The 12,332-nt window shown below is 35.6% G+C and overlaps 1 protein-coding gene across 1 annotated transcript; it reads right to left on the bottom strand.

Moving 5' to 3' along the window:
- Window positions 1-3,603: 3,603 nt before the first annotated feature.
- tnfa (tumor necrosis factor a (TNF superfamily, member 2)) lies at window positions 3,604-9,990 on the bottom strand. The gene is made up of 4 exons (XM_039768687.1): window positions 9,595-9,990; window positions 7,272-7,308; window positions 6,376-6,441; window positions 3,604-4,633 (listed from the first exon to the last, which is right to left on the bottom strand). The coding sequence occupies exons 1-4, from the start codon at window positions 9,775-9,777 to the stop codon at window positions 4,224-4,226; spliced, it is 696 nt and encodes a 231-aa protein (XP_039624621.1). The 5' UTR covers window positions 9,778-9,990; the 3' UTR covers window positions 3,604-4,223.
- Between the last annotated feature and the right edge of the window lie 2,342 nt (window positions 9,991-12,332).

Here is a 12,332-nt window from a genome sequence, read left to right as displayed (position 1 = left end):
TCACCATTCCTTTTGTCTTCTTCTATCCAAACTAGCCAGCTTGATGCAGACATCTTACTCTTCTCTTACTTTGTCAGTCAGTCATTTTCTAACCTGCTTAGTCCTGAACAGGGTCATGGGGGTGCCAATGTCTATCCCAGCAAGCACAGAGCAGAAGGCAGGAACAAACCCTGGACAGGGCACCAGTCCATCACAGGGCTCTCTCGCTATGTCATGTTTTAATCTGTAAAAGTATAACCAGGATCGCCGCTAGAGATTATGGGCCCCATGAAAGGATATCATATTGGGCCCCCCACTTTCACCAAACTAACCCTGTACAACCAGGACAACCCCGCCTACTGATCCTCCCACCCAGGCTGAAATCCAGTTTTTGATAACTTCAACTATGCAGGCTGGTAGCTCTAGTTGAGTCCCATATTTACTAGTGTCATCAAATTAGCCAAAAAATAATGCTTTAATATTCAAATTAAAAATAGGTAAATATTCACAAACTTAAGTTAACAATTCCAGGTAAGACATGAGTTTAGTTGATCTTTTATTATATACTCTACATGTTATAATTATGTTAATGGCTGCAACATTAATAACAAATAAAGGCAGAAAAAAATAACAGTAATACTCTGGCAACTGTTATTTAAATATAAGAGCCATCAAAATCCTGCACAGCTGCACTTTATAAAAGAGAAGAATTTGCACAGCCATCTTGTCTTCAGCTGTAGAACTGACAGATGAGTAAAAGAAACAAAAACTTTTTAGGATAGTGAGCCATTAATTCAGCCAAGAAAAGCAGCTTAAATATTGCAAGCCAAACAAACTGGCACCACATTTCACTACATTATTTTTATTAATATTATGACTTTTTTAAGTGCATGAAATGCTTATCACAATGTTGCATGCATGCTGCAGCCTTCAAATATAAAGGGTCCTGGAAAATAACTGTGCGTACTAAGTGGTGTGATCAAAAAGAGATATGCACATTCGTGCATTTCTGCCTTTAATGCACATATGAAACAAAGATGATCTGATATAAAATGCTGCCATCATTGTCAAATAAATCCAAAATTTAAAAAAATGTTAGCCCAGGCATTCAAAAATAAAGGCCTGCTGCTATGCAAAATGCGTCTATTATTCCGAACAGTCCATTTATTTGGTGAAAAAGTACATGAAAAATTCAGTTTTGCTGCCCTTAGTACTTCAGCATAAAAATCTTACAATGGACCTGAGAGCTTCTTACATTCAAAGTCACATGGAAGAAGAAAATTAACACCACCATATCTGTAAAAGATTATTTTTAGAATATAGATCCAAATGGACTCATTATGCAACAACATCTTCTTGATGCACTTAATTTGAAATGCACTGACCATACTATTAAAATATATATCATACATTCTGAAAAAACAGTGTTTGTCTTTATCAGGCCTTAAAGTATTAAATTAACAACATTAAAAAGCTGCTTAGCATTAAAATCATTATCAACTGAAGCATGTCATTTTCTATTTACTGAGATGCAGCTCATTGCATTTATATTAAGCATATACCAGCATGGATTATTTTAACTGGCTTCTAATTGGAATGTTGTTGTTTAGTGTTTTGGATGTTGGATTAAACAATCCTGTAAGGTGATTTGTTTAAACCATGTATGGAGAACAGACTAACATTAGTGAACTGACCTTTCTCTGGGAAAAATTGAGTGACCAACTGTCGCTCTCTGTCCTTTTTTCAAGCTTTTCTTGCTGTTCTTTTCTTGAGCCCAAAATTTGGCTTTGACATTTAAATTTAAGGTAAACCTAACATATTCGACATTAGCTAGCAGGTCTGTGGATTTTACCCCTCTACAATTCAAGTGCATGAAGGCCTGGCTGAACCATTCTGGCCAAAAGAGAGGGGGAAATTCAATGCAAAGACTACCTGGATTGCTACGTTTGGCAAAAACATCCAATTCATTTCTAAATTGTAAGTAAATTATTCCTTTAAATGTAATTTTAATAACTGGCTAATAAAAATATGGCATATGACATCATTTCCCATGTAGTTCAGGAATCCCAGTCCCTTCTGGGAATATTGCTGTATTTTAGGACTATGCTCAGATGTGACCCTTTATTGTGGGATCTACATCCGAGAAATTGAGATGGAACTTTGGTACTCTACAGGCTGTGGCATTCTCTTAACCGTGACAGTGGTCGTTTATTAGTGTTTACGTTTTTTTTTGTTGCAACAATAAACAAGGCTTACATGAATAAACTGTTGTTTTTCTAGTTTATCACACAGTCCTTCACAAGGCCCAGTCATGTGAAACACTCAATCACATGGAGTCAATTTCTGCATCCTTGATCAACCTGAAAAATGTGTTTAGAATATGGATGAAATCTGAGGAACCCGAAGAAAAACTCCATGTGTGAAACTCTATCTTAGGATGCTGCATCCATGAAGAAGTATTTCTAACCACTACTTGACTGTGTTGGCTAACTTGTAAAAGCTGTAGATGATACTGCTTTCTATAGTTTACATTTTTCAAATTTTGTGTTTCTAAAGGTTGTTGTTTGTTAACATAACTTGAGTATGTGACAGTGACTGTGCTACTGAAAACATACTGAACAATTAATGTAATGTTAATGGTTTTAAATAAGAAAAAAATCAAATATAGGTTATATGAAATAAAAATTATTTTATTAAAACAAAGGTAAAACATATAAATTGTTTCAAATGCAACATATCATAAATAGTGCAGTAGTATATGTACTATAACATTTCTTGTTGAAACTGTTTTAATATAAAACATTTTATTACAGCTCTCCAAAGAAATTAATTATTCATAGACAAGTTTTATAATGAACATTTTCATCAAGAAGCATCTTGTACCAGTTGAATGTCACATCACTTTTGCCTTTTTATCAAGCAAAGATGTGAAATGTAAGCAGCATAATTTCACAAAAGAAATTCTTTTTTTTTCAAACTACAATACTGTGATTAAGAGATTTAATCATCTCTTCCTTTTCTGAACTTGCTTATCAATTACAGGGTCATATTGAACCAAAACCACCTTAGTCAAGGAAATCATCGGATAGAAAGGAACAAAGGCCAGGAATCAAACTGGTGCCCAAGTATTGGGAAACAGCAATGCCACTCAATCTTCTACTGTGCCACCCCAGAAGTAATGTATAATTAAGTTTATGTCTTTCAGTAATACACATTTCAATATTGCCATACACCTGAGCAGTATCATTTGTAAAATACTTGATAGGTGATGCCAATTTAAATATTAGCACCTCAAAACTACTTGAAATTAATTTCCTTATATAATTATGTAAACTACTTGATATGAACACAGTAAAAATGGCTGTATCATATTCTGCAGACTGGTTCATATTAAAGTATTCTATATACTTGTGTCTCAGAAATATAGAAGCAGCTAGTTTTCAGGGGAGAGAATCAGTCAATTCCTATTTTTTCCCCCAAAATTATTTTTTTTAAAGCTAATTTATAAATTTTCATCTTTCAGTCAGCAGTGCATTAATGCATAAGAGAAGTAGTTTCTCAATCTTAGCTACATCCAAAGTTAATATCTTGTCTCTTTTATTGTCTGATTTTTCTCTATATGTGTAGTCTGCACATTCTCCCTGTGTATGTGTGGGTTTCCTCGAGTGCTCCGATGTTCTCCCACATTCACATGCAATTAGGTGGAATGGCAAAAATAAATTGGCCTCTGATGTGTGTGTGTGTTTGTGTTCACCCTGTGAAGGCCTGGCAGCCTGTCCAGGGATTATTCCTGTCTTTTGATTGGTTCTTCCTGGGATAGACTCTAGATAGGCAGGTTTAGAAAATGGACAGATGGATTTTTCTCTGTCACATCCATACAGTTCCTAATGTGATAAATTAATACAGCACTCTTAAAAGTCAATCTTAGATTTGTAAAAAAACAAAAATATTTCAAACACAAAAATGTCAGTTTACATTACACAAATGCACCCTGAAATAATAAATAAAATAAATAAATATAAATAAATACAAAAATAAGTTAACATACCCGTTTACATTGTTCTTTTCAAACAAATTGAATAAATTATGCTAATAATAAATATAATAAATAACTATAACACATAAATACTGTAAATAGTCTAGTTTACCCCATTTAACCCTTTTTAGGTAGCATATATATTGATATATTGTATATCAATATTTTTCTAACGGAATCTGCAAACCTAGTTCACACAAATCTCTCCTTATATGTGAAAGGCCCCAAAAAATGTTTTCCCAGATGCAGTATCTAGCTTGCTCACATCAGAGATATTCGTTTCAAGAAGGTCACCTTTTTCTAGCTTGAAAACTGCACCTTGGTAGATCGATTTGAACCACACATCTTTAGAATCCTTTGCATCACCACACACAGTCTTCATTGAACTCAGGAGCGGCCGGTTTTCTAAGTAGGAAATGGCTTTACGCTGAATGCTCAGGAGCAAGTACACCGTCTCGCCATCCTTGCAGTCCCCGGTAAATGATGCCTGAGAGTATACAAAATACAGTCCTGTTTTGGGGACAAGGAGATTGTTGCCCTGCAGTTTCAGCCCATTTACATGAAATGCCTGATCCACGTCGTTCCTCCAGTGAAGCTCTGATGCATCTGAAACGGAGGCTGAATAAAAATAGAGAATGCAAAAAATATTAATAAGGTTTAAAAAAAATAGACAGCTGACAAAGCTTTGAATTAGTGATACTGTGAGTAGTGGAGAATCCAACACAACCAGCGATCATTATGTATTTCATTAATAGTCTAGGGTCTTAAAAACATTTTCCTTAGTTTCTAATGAATTTCAGACTTTTCTTAATTAATGTTTCAGTGCTAGAGTAATCTGTTCCATACAGCACAGCTGCAATAATAACTACAACCTGGAATTTAAATTATGAGCCAATTTAAAACAAAACCATGAAAACATTTTGAGAATTTAATTATGTGGTTTCCTCAATGAGAATGAAATTGTGAAAGCTGCTGATTACAATCTAGCAAGTGAGCGAAGGTGGGCACAATTAGCCCCACATACCATAACACAGGCTCCGGCCCTCAACAACCCAAAACTGGGTAAAGCTGGTTGGAGAATGATATGCTATTATTTTGTATTTGCTTTTCTCCATTCAAATGCTGCAACTCAGGATGCATTTGGGGTTTAGTGGGCGGGCTGCTGGGGAGGCGGCTGCAGTTCTACTACAATTAATGCGGTGGCTGCAAAGATGGGAAAATTAATCTGATAATTCAGAGACAAAAGAAAATGAAACCTGACCTGATTAGATTTTATGAGTGCAGTCTGTGGTTAAACAGCAGAAAATGTTAATTTGAGGCTTTTCATAATGACTAAAACATGGTTATAATTCCTCACTCTCATATACTGTAAAATAATACAATTGCAACAATTTGAAAGGCCACCTCAATCTCAAGTACCAACTGTATATTGTTTTGTTAAAAATTAAAAGAATCATATCATGAGAATGGGAGTTTTTAGCACAGCAACTACCTGTTATGTTAAGTGCTTATCTTTGTGTGCAATCTTCATTTACTTTAAACACATTTAGTTCAAAGACTACTTAGAGATATCCTCCTAAGTTAAAATTAACTTTTTAAGAAGTTCTTCTATGAAAACTATTAACATTCCAGCAGGTAACCACATCCTTCTCCACCTACTATGTTGCTAAAGCAGAGGGTTTAAAAGTTACTTGTTTAGACCTTTTGATAGCGTGGGAAACTCCACCACCTTTAACACATAAGGCAAGTAAAAATGCAAAATATGATCTTTAATGTGACAGAATTGCTTCTAAAGATTAAAAACAAATGTTTTATGGATTTGGTGAGTAAAGCTGTGCAGTGCATTTTGTTGCTGTCTCACAGCTTAGAGGAGACTGGGTTCACATTCAGTTGTTGTGAAGGGTCACCACATTCACCTTCTGACTAAAGTATTTTTTACAGTATTACATTTTTCCTCTATAATCCCCAAAACATGGAAATTAGATTAACTGAAAATAAAAAGTCGGTAATATGCTGTATGCATGAGTATATCCTATGAAACACTGATGCCGTCTTGTATCATGCATGCACTGCTGGGATAAGCCCGTATTTGAAATAATTTGGCTTAGACATGAATGGTTGGATGGTTTATTTATGAACTTATTCAATTTTTTGTGTAAACTGGAACTATTCCCCCTTTTCTGCTATAAGGTAATCCATTTTCATTAACATTTACATTTAAATGAAAATTATTCAAGCCATGATATATTCTGAAAATTACCAGCACATAAAAATAATGCTCTGAAAATTAATGTTAATAATATAATATAATATAATATAATATAATATAATAAAACTAAGTTTTTTCTTAAATATCTTACCTTGTAAGTGTGTGGCTGGTTTGCCAGAGTCAGTAGCATTTGGCTTTAGTGATCTTTTATGGTAAACTGAAAATTAGAAAAAAAGAGAGACAATGTTAACTTCAGGCTAAAATAGATCATTTTCAGATTCAAAACATTTAGTATATCATAAAAATTGCAAATGTAAATGATTTTTTTCCTTAAAATAGACTAGTCATTATGTCACTCTGCATAATCTAAGGTAAATATTTACATAAAGTTAGTTTATTCAAAAAAGAATATACTCGGGTAATTATAAAGGCCACGGGCCCAGGGGAATTTCCTGCATGGGAAATATGTCAGGCTTTTGTTGCAGAGGAGAGTGACATCATTAGAAGTGGGTAGAGAATCACATTCCTGAACACTATAGGAATTAGGTCTCATTTATTAGAACGTTTAACTTGATTATTTATCTGTTGATTAAAATTATATAGTCTGAATGAAGATGAACATTTGTATATGTTAGCAGACTCCTGATCTAATTTTAAGTCTAAGTTAAAAAGACTACTATATGGAATTGTCACATTTTCATCATCTTTGTATAATTGAGAGAAAAAAAATGGAGGGGTTTCCCCAAGTCAATAAATATTTAGACCTGTCTGTTGACATCATGAAACATGTGTCTGGCTGGATTGTAGTGTTCAGCGTTCATGATGAGATGTATACAGGCTTTTTTAACACTTTGGTTAAAAGGAGGAATGTGCATGTTTGAAAGGGCAGGTCAAATAAGACAGCAGTGCTAATGAACACTTGATAAGAAAAAGAAAATGCTCAAAAGCTTACTAGGACCTACACTGCATGGATTTCCTTCTTATTGTATGATTGGAAGTCAAATACAAAAGCGGACTGTATTATTAAAAAGAATTAATAAAACTCACCAGGTGCTTCAAGATGCTCTTCCCCAAAGTCCAAAGTCTACAAGAGAAAATATATATGTTTTAAAACTTCCATACCACAGTATTCATAAAACCAGTTTAATTTACAAATGCACACAGTTTGAATGAGTAGACACAACTGAACTATTTAAACTACAAAGTGTTCTCCAAAAATAATTAGCTGAAAGTATCAGAAAAAAGGAATGTATCAGAACAGAATTTCTTAAACTTTGTGGTCGCTGCTGTTCTGAACAAACTCTTACTCACATACATATCATAACAGGAAACATATTCATCTGCAAGTATTCACAACAGACTTGATTTAATTGCACTTTAGTGCAGAGGCTGAAAATACGTGTTAGAATGTCACACTGACAATAAAATGGCAACTTTTCAAGGGTTTAAAGCTTGAGGAGGCCAGTGGGAAAAAAATGAACACATATAATGATTCTTTGTTCAACCACTAGGCTGTTTGAATCTTTAGTAATGAAGGTGTAGTCTTAGATATATACTGTAGTTTAAAAAAAAAAAGCAAAGTCTTGGAAACTGTCAGCTTGTGCGCAATATCAAGGAAATTAAAGTTAGTCTTATATTAAACAAATGGGACAAGACCTTATTTCATATTTGTTTTTATGTAATCTTTATGTTTTGGAGTCTTTTCCATTTGGTGTTTTCCTTAATTTCATAATTAAGTATCACATATTTTTGTGTTTATCCCCAAAAAAAGGTAACATATCAACAAAGGTGCTATATGCTGTTCTCCACAGTTGAACATGTGTCAGATTTTATCTATGTTTAATATGCCTTTTATTCAATAAACAAAATGATACACATCACACTACTTAAGCTCAGTGTGATGTATATATAAGCACCTTGAGCATAGAAAAGGTGCTATTTAAATAAAAAAATATTATTATCATTGTTGTCATTATTATTATATATGTATAAATATACCAAGTTTAAATTGGTAAAGCACGCAGTACAGTTTATACAAAACACACATACTGTATATTTAAAGAAGGTATTTACTTATCACATAGATAGATAGATAGATAGATAGATAGATAGATAGATAGATAGATAGATAGATAGATAGATAGATAGATATTGTCAACATTCAGTTCAAGCCAAGATCCAGCTCTGTATACGATGACAGACATGCAACCAACCCCCCTGCTCACTCTTGCTAGGCTAGTCTTTCATGGCCAACTGAGCAAAAATACCCACCTTTGAAAGTTCAGTGTTACCGTTTGTAAAGTTTATCGATGCTATCACCAACGTTTTGGAGTAAACTTTGAACTTTTGATTCTCAGTCCTATCCTCATAAGGCTGCTTTCATTGATCCCAGCTCTACAGTAAAGCTCTTCCCATCCTCGTCCCTGCACCAGGTAATTCTCTCCTACCAAATACACATTTTGCCAAAGCAGCAACTGTGACTTGTCCCCAGGCGACTTAATGTTGATGTGAGGTGTGCATGCCTGAACTGTTGTGCACTACTGTCTTATCCAGAATGAAATCTCGCTGTACATTCCATACTGCCAGTTCCTGAACTGAACTGGATATATGGGTTCAGAAGGTGTAGTTCTCACTTTATACTTCATAATGCCAGTTCCTAAACAGGAAATGTGGGTTATGAACTGTACAGATGCAAGTTTTAAATACTGTGATCACTCTCCTAAATAATATCTAGGTAGTCCAGACTACTCAAATCATTTGCAAGACTGGGGCTGGAAAATGACTGACTGACTGCCTGTTTCATATCTATTACCTTTAGAAGTAGCTTACAATAAGCAAGAATTGAAACCCTCACACTGATTTATTGGCAATCATGCACCCTCTTATGAATGGCTATTCACATTTGTGTTGAGGAATCAGTTTTCCATGGTCTAAGAGTATGTTTCTCCCTGCTGAGCAACCTAACCCGACTTTGCATGTTTGCAAATATTAAAAGTCAAAATCTGTATCTATTGCATCTCAAAACTTACAAAGACGTTCTAAAAAGGACCTTAACCAAAGCAGTGCAACTACTTCAGAGAAAACTGCATGAAGTCATTTTGATTCTTCAGATAAGGGTATAGCTTCGGTTCTTTCACATCCTGTATTTATTTTGAGAGTGTCTGGTATTCACCAGTGCTTGCAGGTATTTAGCGAAAGCCTGAGGAATTTAACGTGTCACATATTTACTTCCCCACGTGGTTCCCTGTATTCCTGCAGTTACATTCACACTGTCCGCTTTGCACATCTGAAGTAGCTTCCTAGCCGGAAGGATTTCTGCAGTAATATGCGAACTCATGAAGAGTTTGCATTTAAAATTGATGCGACTCACCTTAGCGGGGTCGGCGACAATCTGTGTCCGTAGCAGCTGGCACACACAGAGCACGGCCAGGAGGGTCGTGAGGAGCGCAACACTGGCGCAGAACCAGCTGCCCATCCAGCTCCTCCGTTGCTTCTCCTCCAGTAAAACCACTGCGCTTCCACTCTCCACGTCGTAAACTGTCTTCGTTGACATTATTCTAGCAGTTACACTCCGTGCTCTACTCAAATACGTTTAGTATAAATAAGTTAAAAAGATACAAGTACTAATGTAAGATCACTTCTTTGCGTTAAAGTGCAATTTGCTTAGTTTTCCTTCAAGTGATGCCAAGATCGCCATGCGTCCCGCTTTTTAAAACCAACTTTAGTGTTTGGGGAAATCCGATTATGTCAGTCATTGTGGGCGGCAAAAGATAAAAGATAAAAAAAGGAACCTGAGATTCAAGCAAAATGGAAAAAAAAAAACTCTTTCGATTTAGAGCACAGAGAAAGAGAGCGCGCGCTTGCGCACAGCCACTCCTCTGAAAGTGATGAAAGCCTAGAAAGTAACGTGTGATGAGAAACAGGGAAATTGGGAAAAAACTGAACGGGAAGAGAGAAAGCACAGAAACGAAATTAGCATAAAAACAAACTGCATAAGCCTTTTTTCCATTAATAATAAAACGTGCTTTTCTATTCTTATACTTGAAAAATATTAATGGTTGAAAAATTGAAGTTACCAAGAGAAAGTTTATTTACAATTTACAGTAAAGAAAGAAAATGATTTATTTTTTGTTTATTTATTTCCTTTTTTAACATTCCAAAATCCTGCTTATAAAAAAGGAGAATAATTATTATTTTACCATATTGTTCCATACTCATTTTGAGCCGCAGCTAGGGCCGTTTACTTTTCAATTGTGCGTTTTAAAAGCTAATACTTGTCAGAAGTATTGATGTACCTTGGGGTACAGATGGCTATGTAGATTGAATATCCATTGGCGGACCTTTATGGTGTTTGTCTGTAATTTTGGGTAGCTACCAGCCATTGCCCAGCACCAACAACCTAGAACAACTGTAATATACTGTACAATTAAAATCCTTCTGATGATTAAAACTTTTATTACTGTATATATTTCATATGATGTATTGCATAGTTTTTGTGTCACTTTTTGCTCTATGTTCAGAATTGGAGTTACTAAAGACAAAATGTGTAAAAGGTATTCATGCTTAAAAAAGTAACGAAAATTAGACACACATTCTGTTTACCTCTACATAAATGTAAACGTTTTTATTTTTTAACTACCCTGTACTTGTAATTGGACTTAGTAACTGAGTGCACTTTACGGTCTAAGGATCATTTTAACTGAACTGAATTTAGGAGGCACAGCTGTCAGCTCTTCTGTCCCACAGACCCAATCCAGCCTGTTTGTTCTCTGGGTTTTTCTCTGTTACCCTGCTTGAATAATTTGGGTGGGATACAAATGCCCATATATATGTGAGTGTGTAGGACCTACAGTATATTATATTTGTGTGTGTCCTGTTATTAAGTGTTACCTATTCCACTTTGAATTCAGTGCTACCAAGATAGACACCAGTTCTTTGTAAATTTGAACTGGATAACAGGATGAGACAATGCATGGATGACCTGAATTTAGCCCTGAGATAGCTCATCACATTTCTTACTGTATCTAAAACAACATGGAAGGTTGAAAACATTGTGTGATTGGACTGGTCTGTTTATTCTTAAAAGATGTGCACAAAAAGACAAACTTAAAATTGTCAACACCGTCAACGTTTAGTCCATGTAACCAGAAAGGAAGAATCTGATGGTTACCTAGAAAAGTTAATTAACTGTATGAAAAAAGAGATAGGGGTTGGGATACTTGCTGAAATTTGACTGCATTATTAAACACTGGTAAAACGAATAAAAAAAAAAGTTTATAGTCACTAGAAAAAGTAAGAGCTCTGTGGTTTGAAAGTCCACAAAAGTCAATGACACAGAAGAAGAAACCTTGAAAACTTGTAATAATTGTCTGGATGAGATATTAGCTAACCCAACAAGGTGGAGTGACTTTTTATATTCTTCAGTTTTTATGACCCCTTCAGCCACATTACTAGGTACTTTTATCATGGAATTTGTATTTGTACATTAGTTTTTTTAAGTAACAACTTTCCTCACATCTTCAGGTCATTGCTGGACTGTTGGAGGTGCGTAATGTGAGCCTCATTCAGACTTTGTAGAGAAATTCTGCTTTTTCTTGTTTCTTGGTAAGTGGCCATTTGAAAATGAGTCGTAATTTCTAAAAGGATATTGTGGAGTTTGAACCCAAACACAAAAAGGCAGACACAGAATTTCCCAAAACAAACACATTTGAATTCTTCACAACACAATGCACACAATATAGTGCCCAATTCACCCTCAATTCAGTCTCTTTCTCTTCCAACTTCCTTCTACTGCCTCCACTCCTCCCGTCACAGGCTCTGTCCTCTGCCTCTACTCCTACTACCCGATTGGAGTGAGGCGGCCTCTCTTATACATCACCCGGATGTGCTCCAGGTGCTTCCTGATGCTCCTCTGGCAGCACTTCCTGGTGTGGCAGAATTGCTGCCATCCAAGGCTCCATAATTGCCCGGGCACCCCCTGGTAGTGGCCACAGCCCCAACAGGAATGATCTTCCAAGCTCTGATCCCGTGGTCCCCATGCAGACCAGGGCGGCTGCCTTCTTGTGGCCCAGGGGAGGTATTGTCCCTCTACCAGTCCTTCCTGGTGCC

Source organism: Polypterus senegalus, chromosome 11, assembly GCF_016835505.1.
Source record: "Polypterus senegalus isolate Bchr_013 chromosome 11, ASM1683550v1, whole genome shotgun sequence".
In the NCBI taxonomy this organism is placed as follows: Eukaryota; Metazoa; Chordata; class Cladistia; order Polypteriformes; family Polypteridae; genus Polypterus; species Polypterus senegalus.
This window is presented reverse-complemented; position numbering and strand designations above follow the sequence as displayed.

Excerpts from the sequence above, each read along its gene's own strand:
- tnfa (XM_039768687.1), bottom strand. The coding sequence starts at position 9,777 with ATGTCAACGAAGACAGTTTACGACGTGGAGAGTGGAAGCGCAGTGGTT. Across the intron at positions 7,309-9,594 it reads TTGTCGCCGACCCCGCTAAG|ACTTTGGACTTTGGGGAAGA; the intron begins GTGAGTCGCATC and ends TTTCTCTTGTAG. Across the intron at positions 4,634-6,375 it reads ACCAGCCACACACTTACAAG|CCTCCGTTTCAGATGCATCA; the intron begins GTAAGATATTTA and ends ATTTTTATTCAG.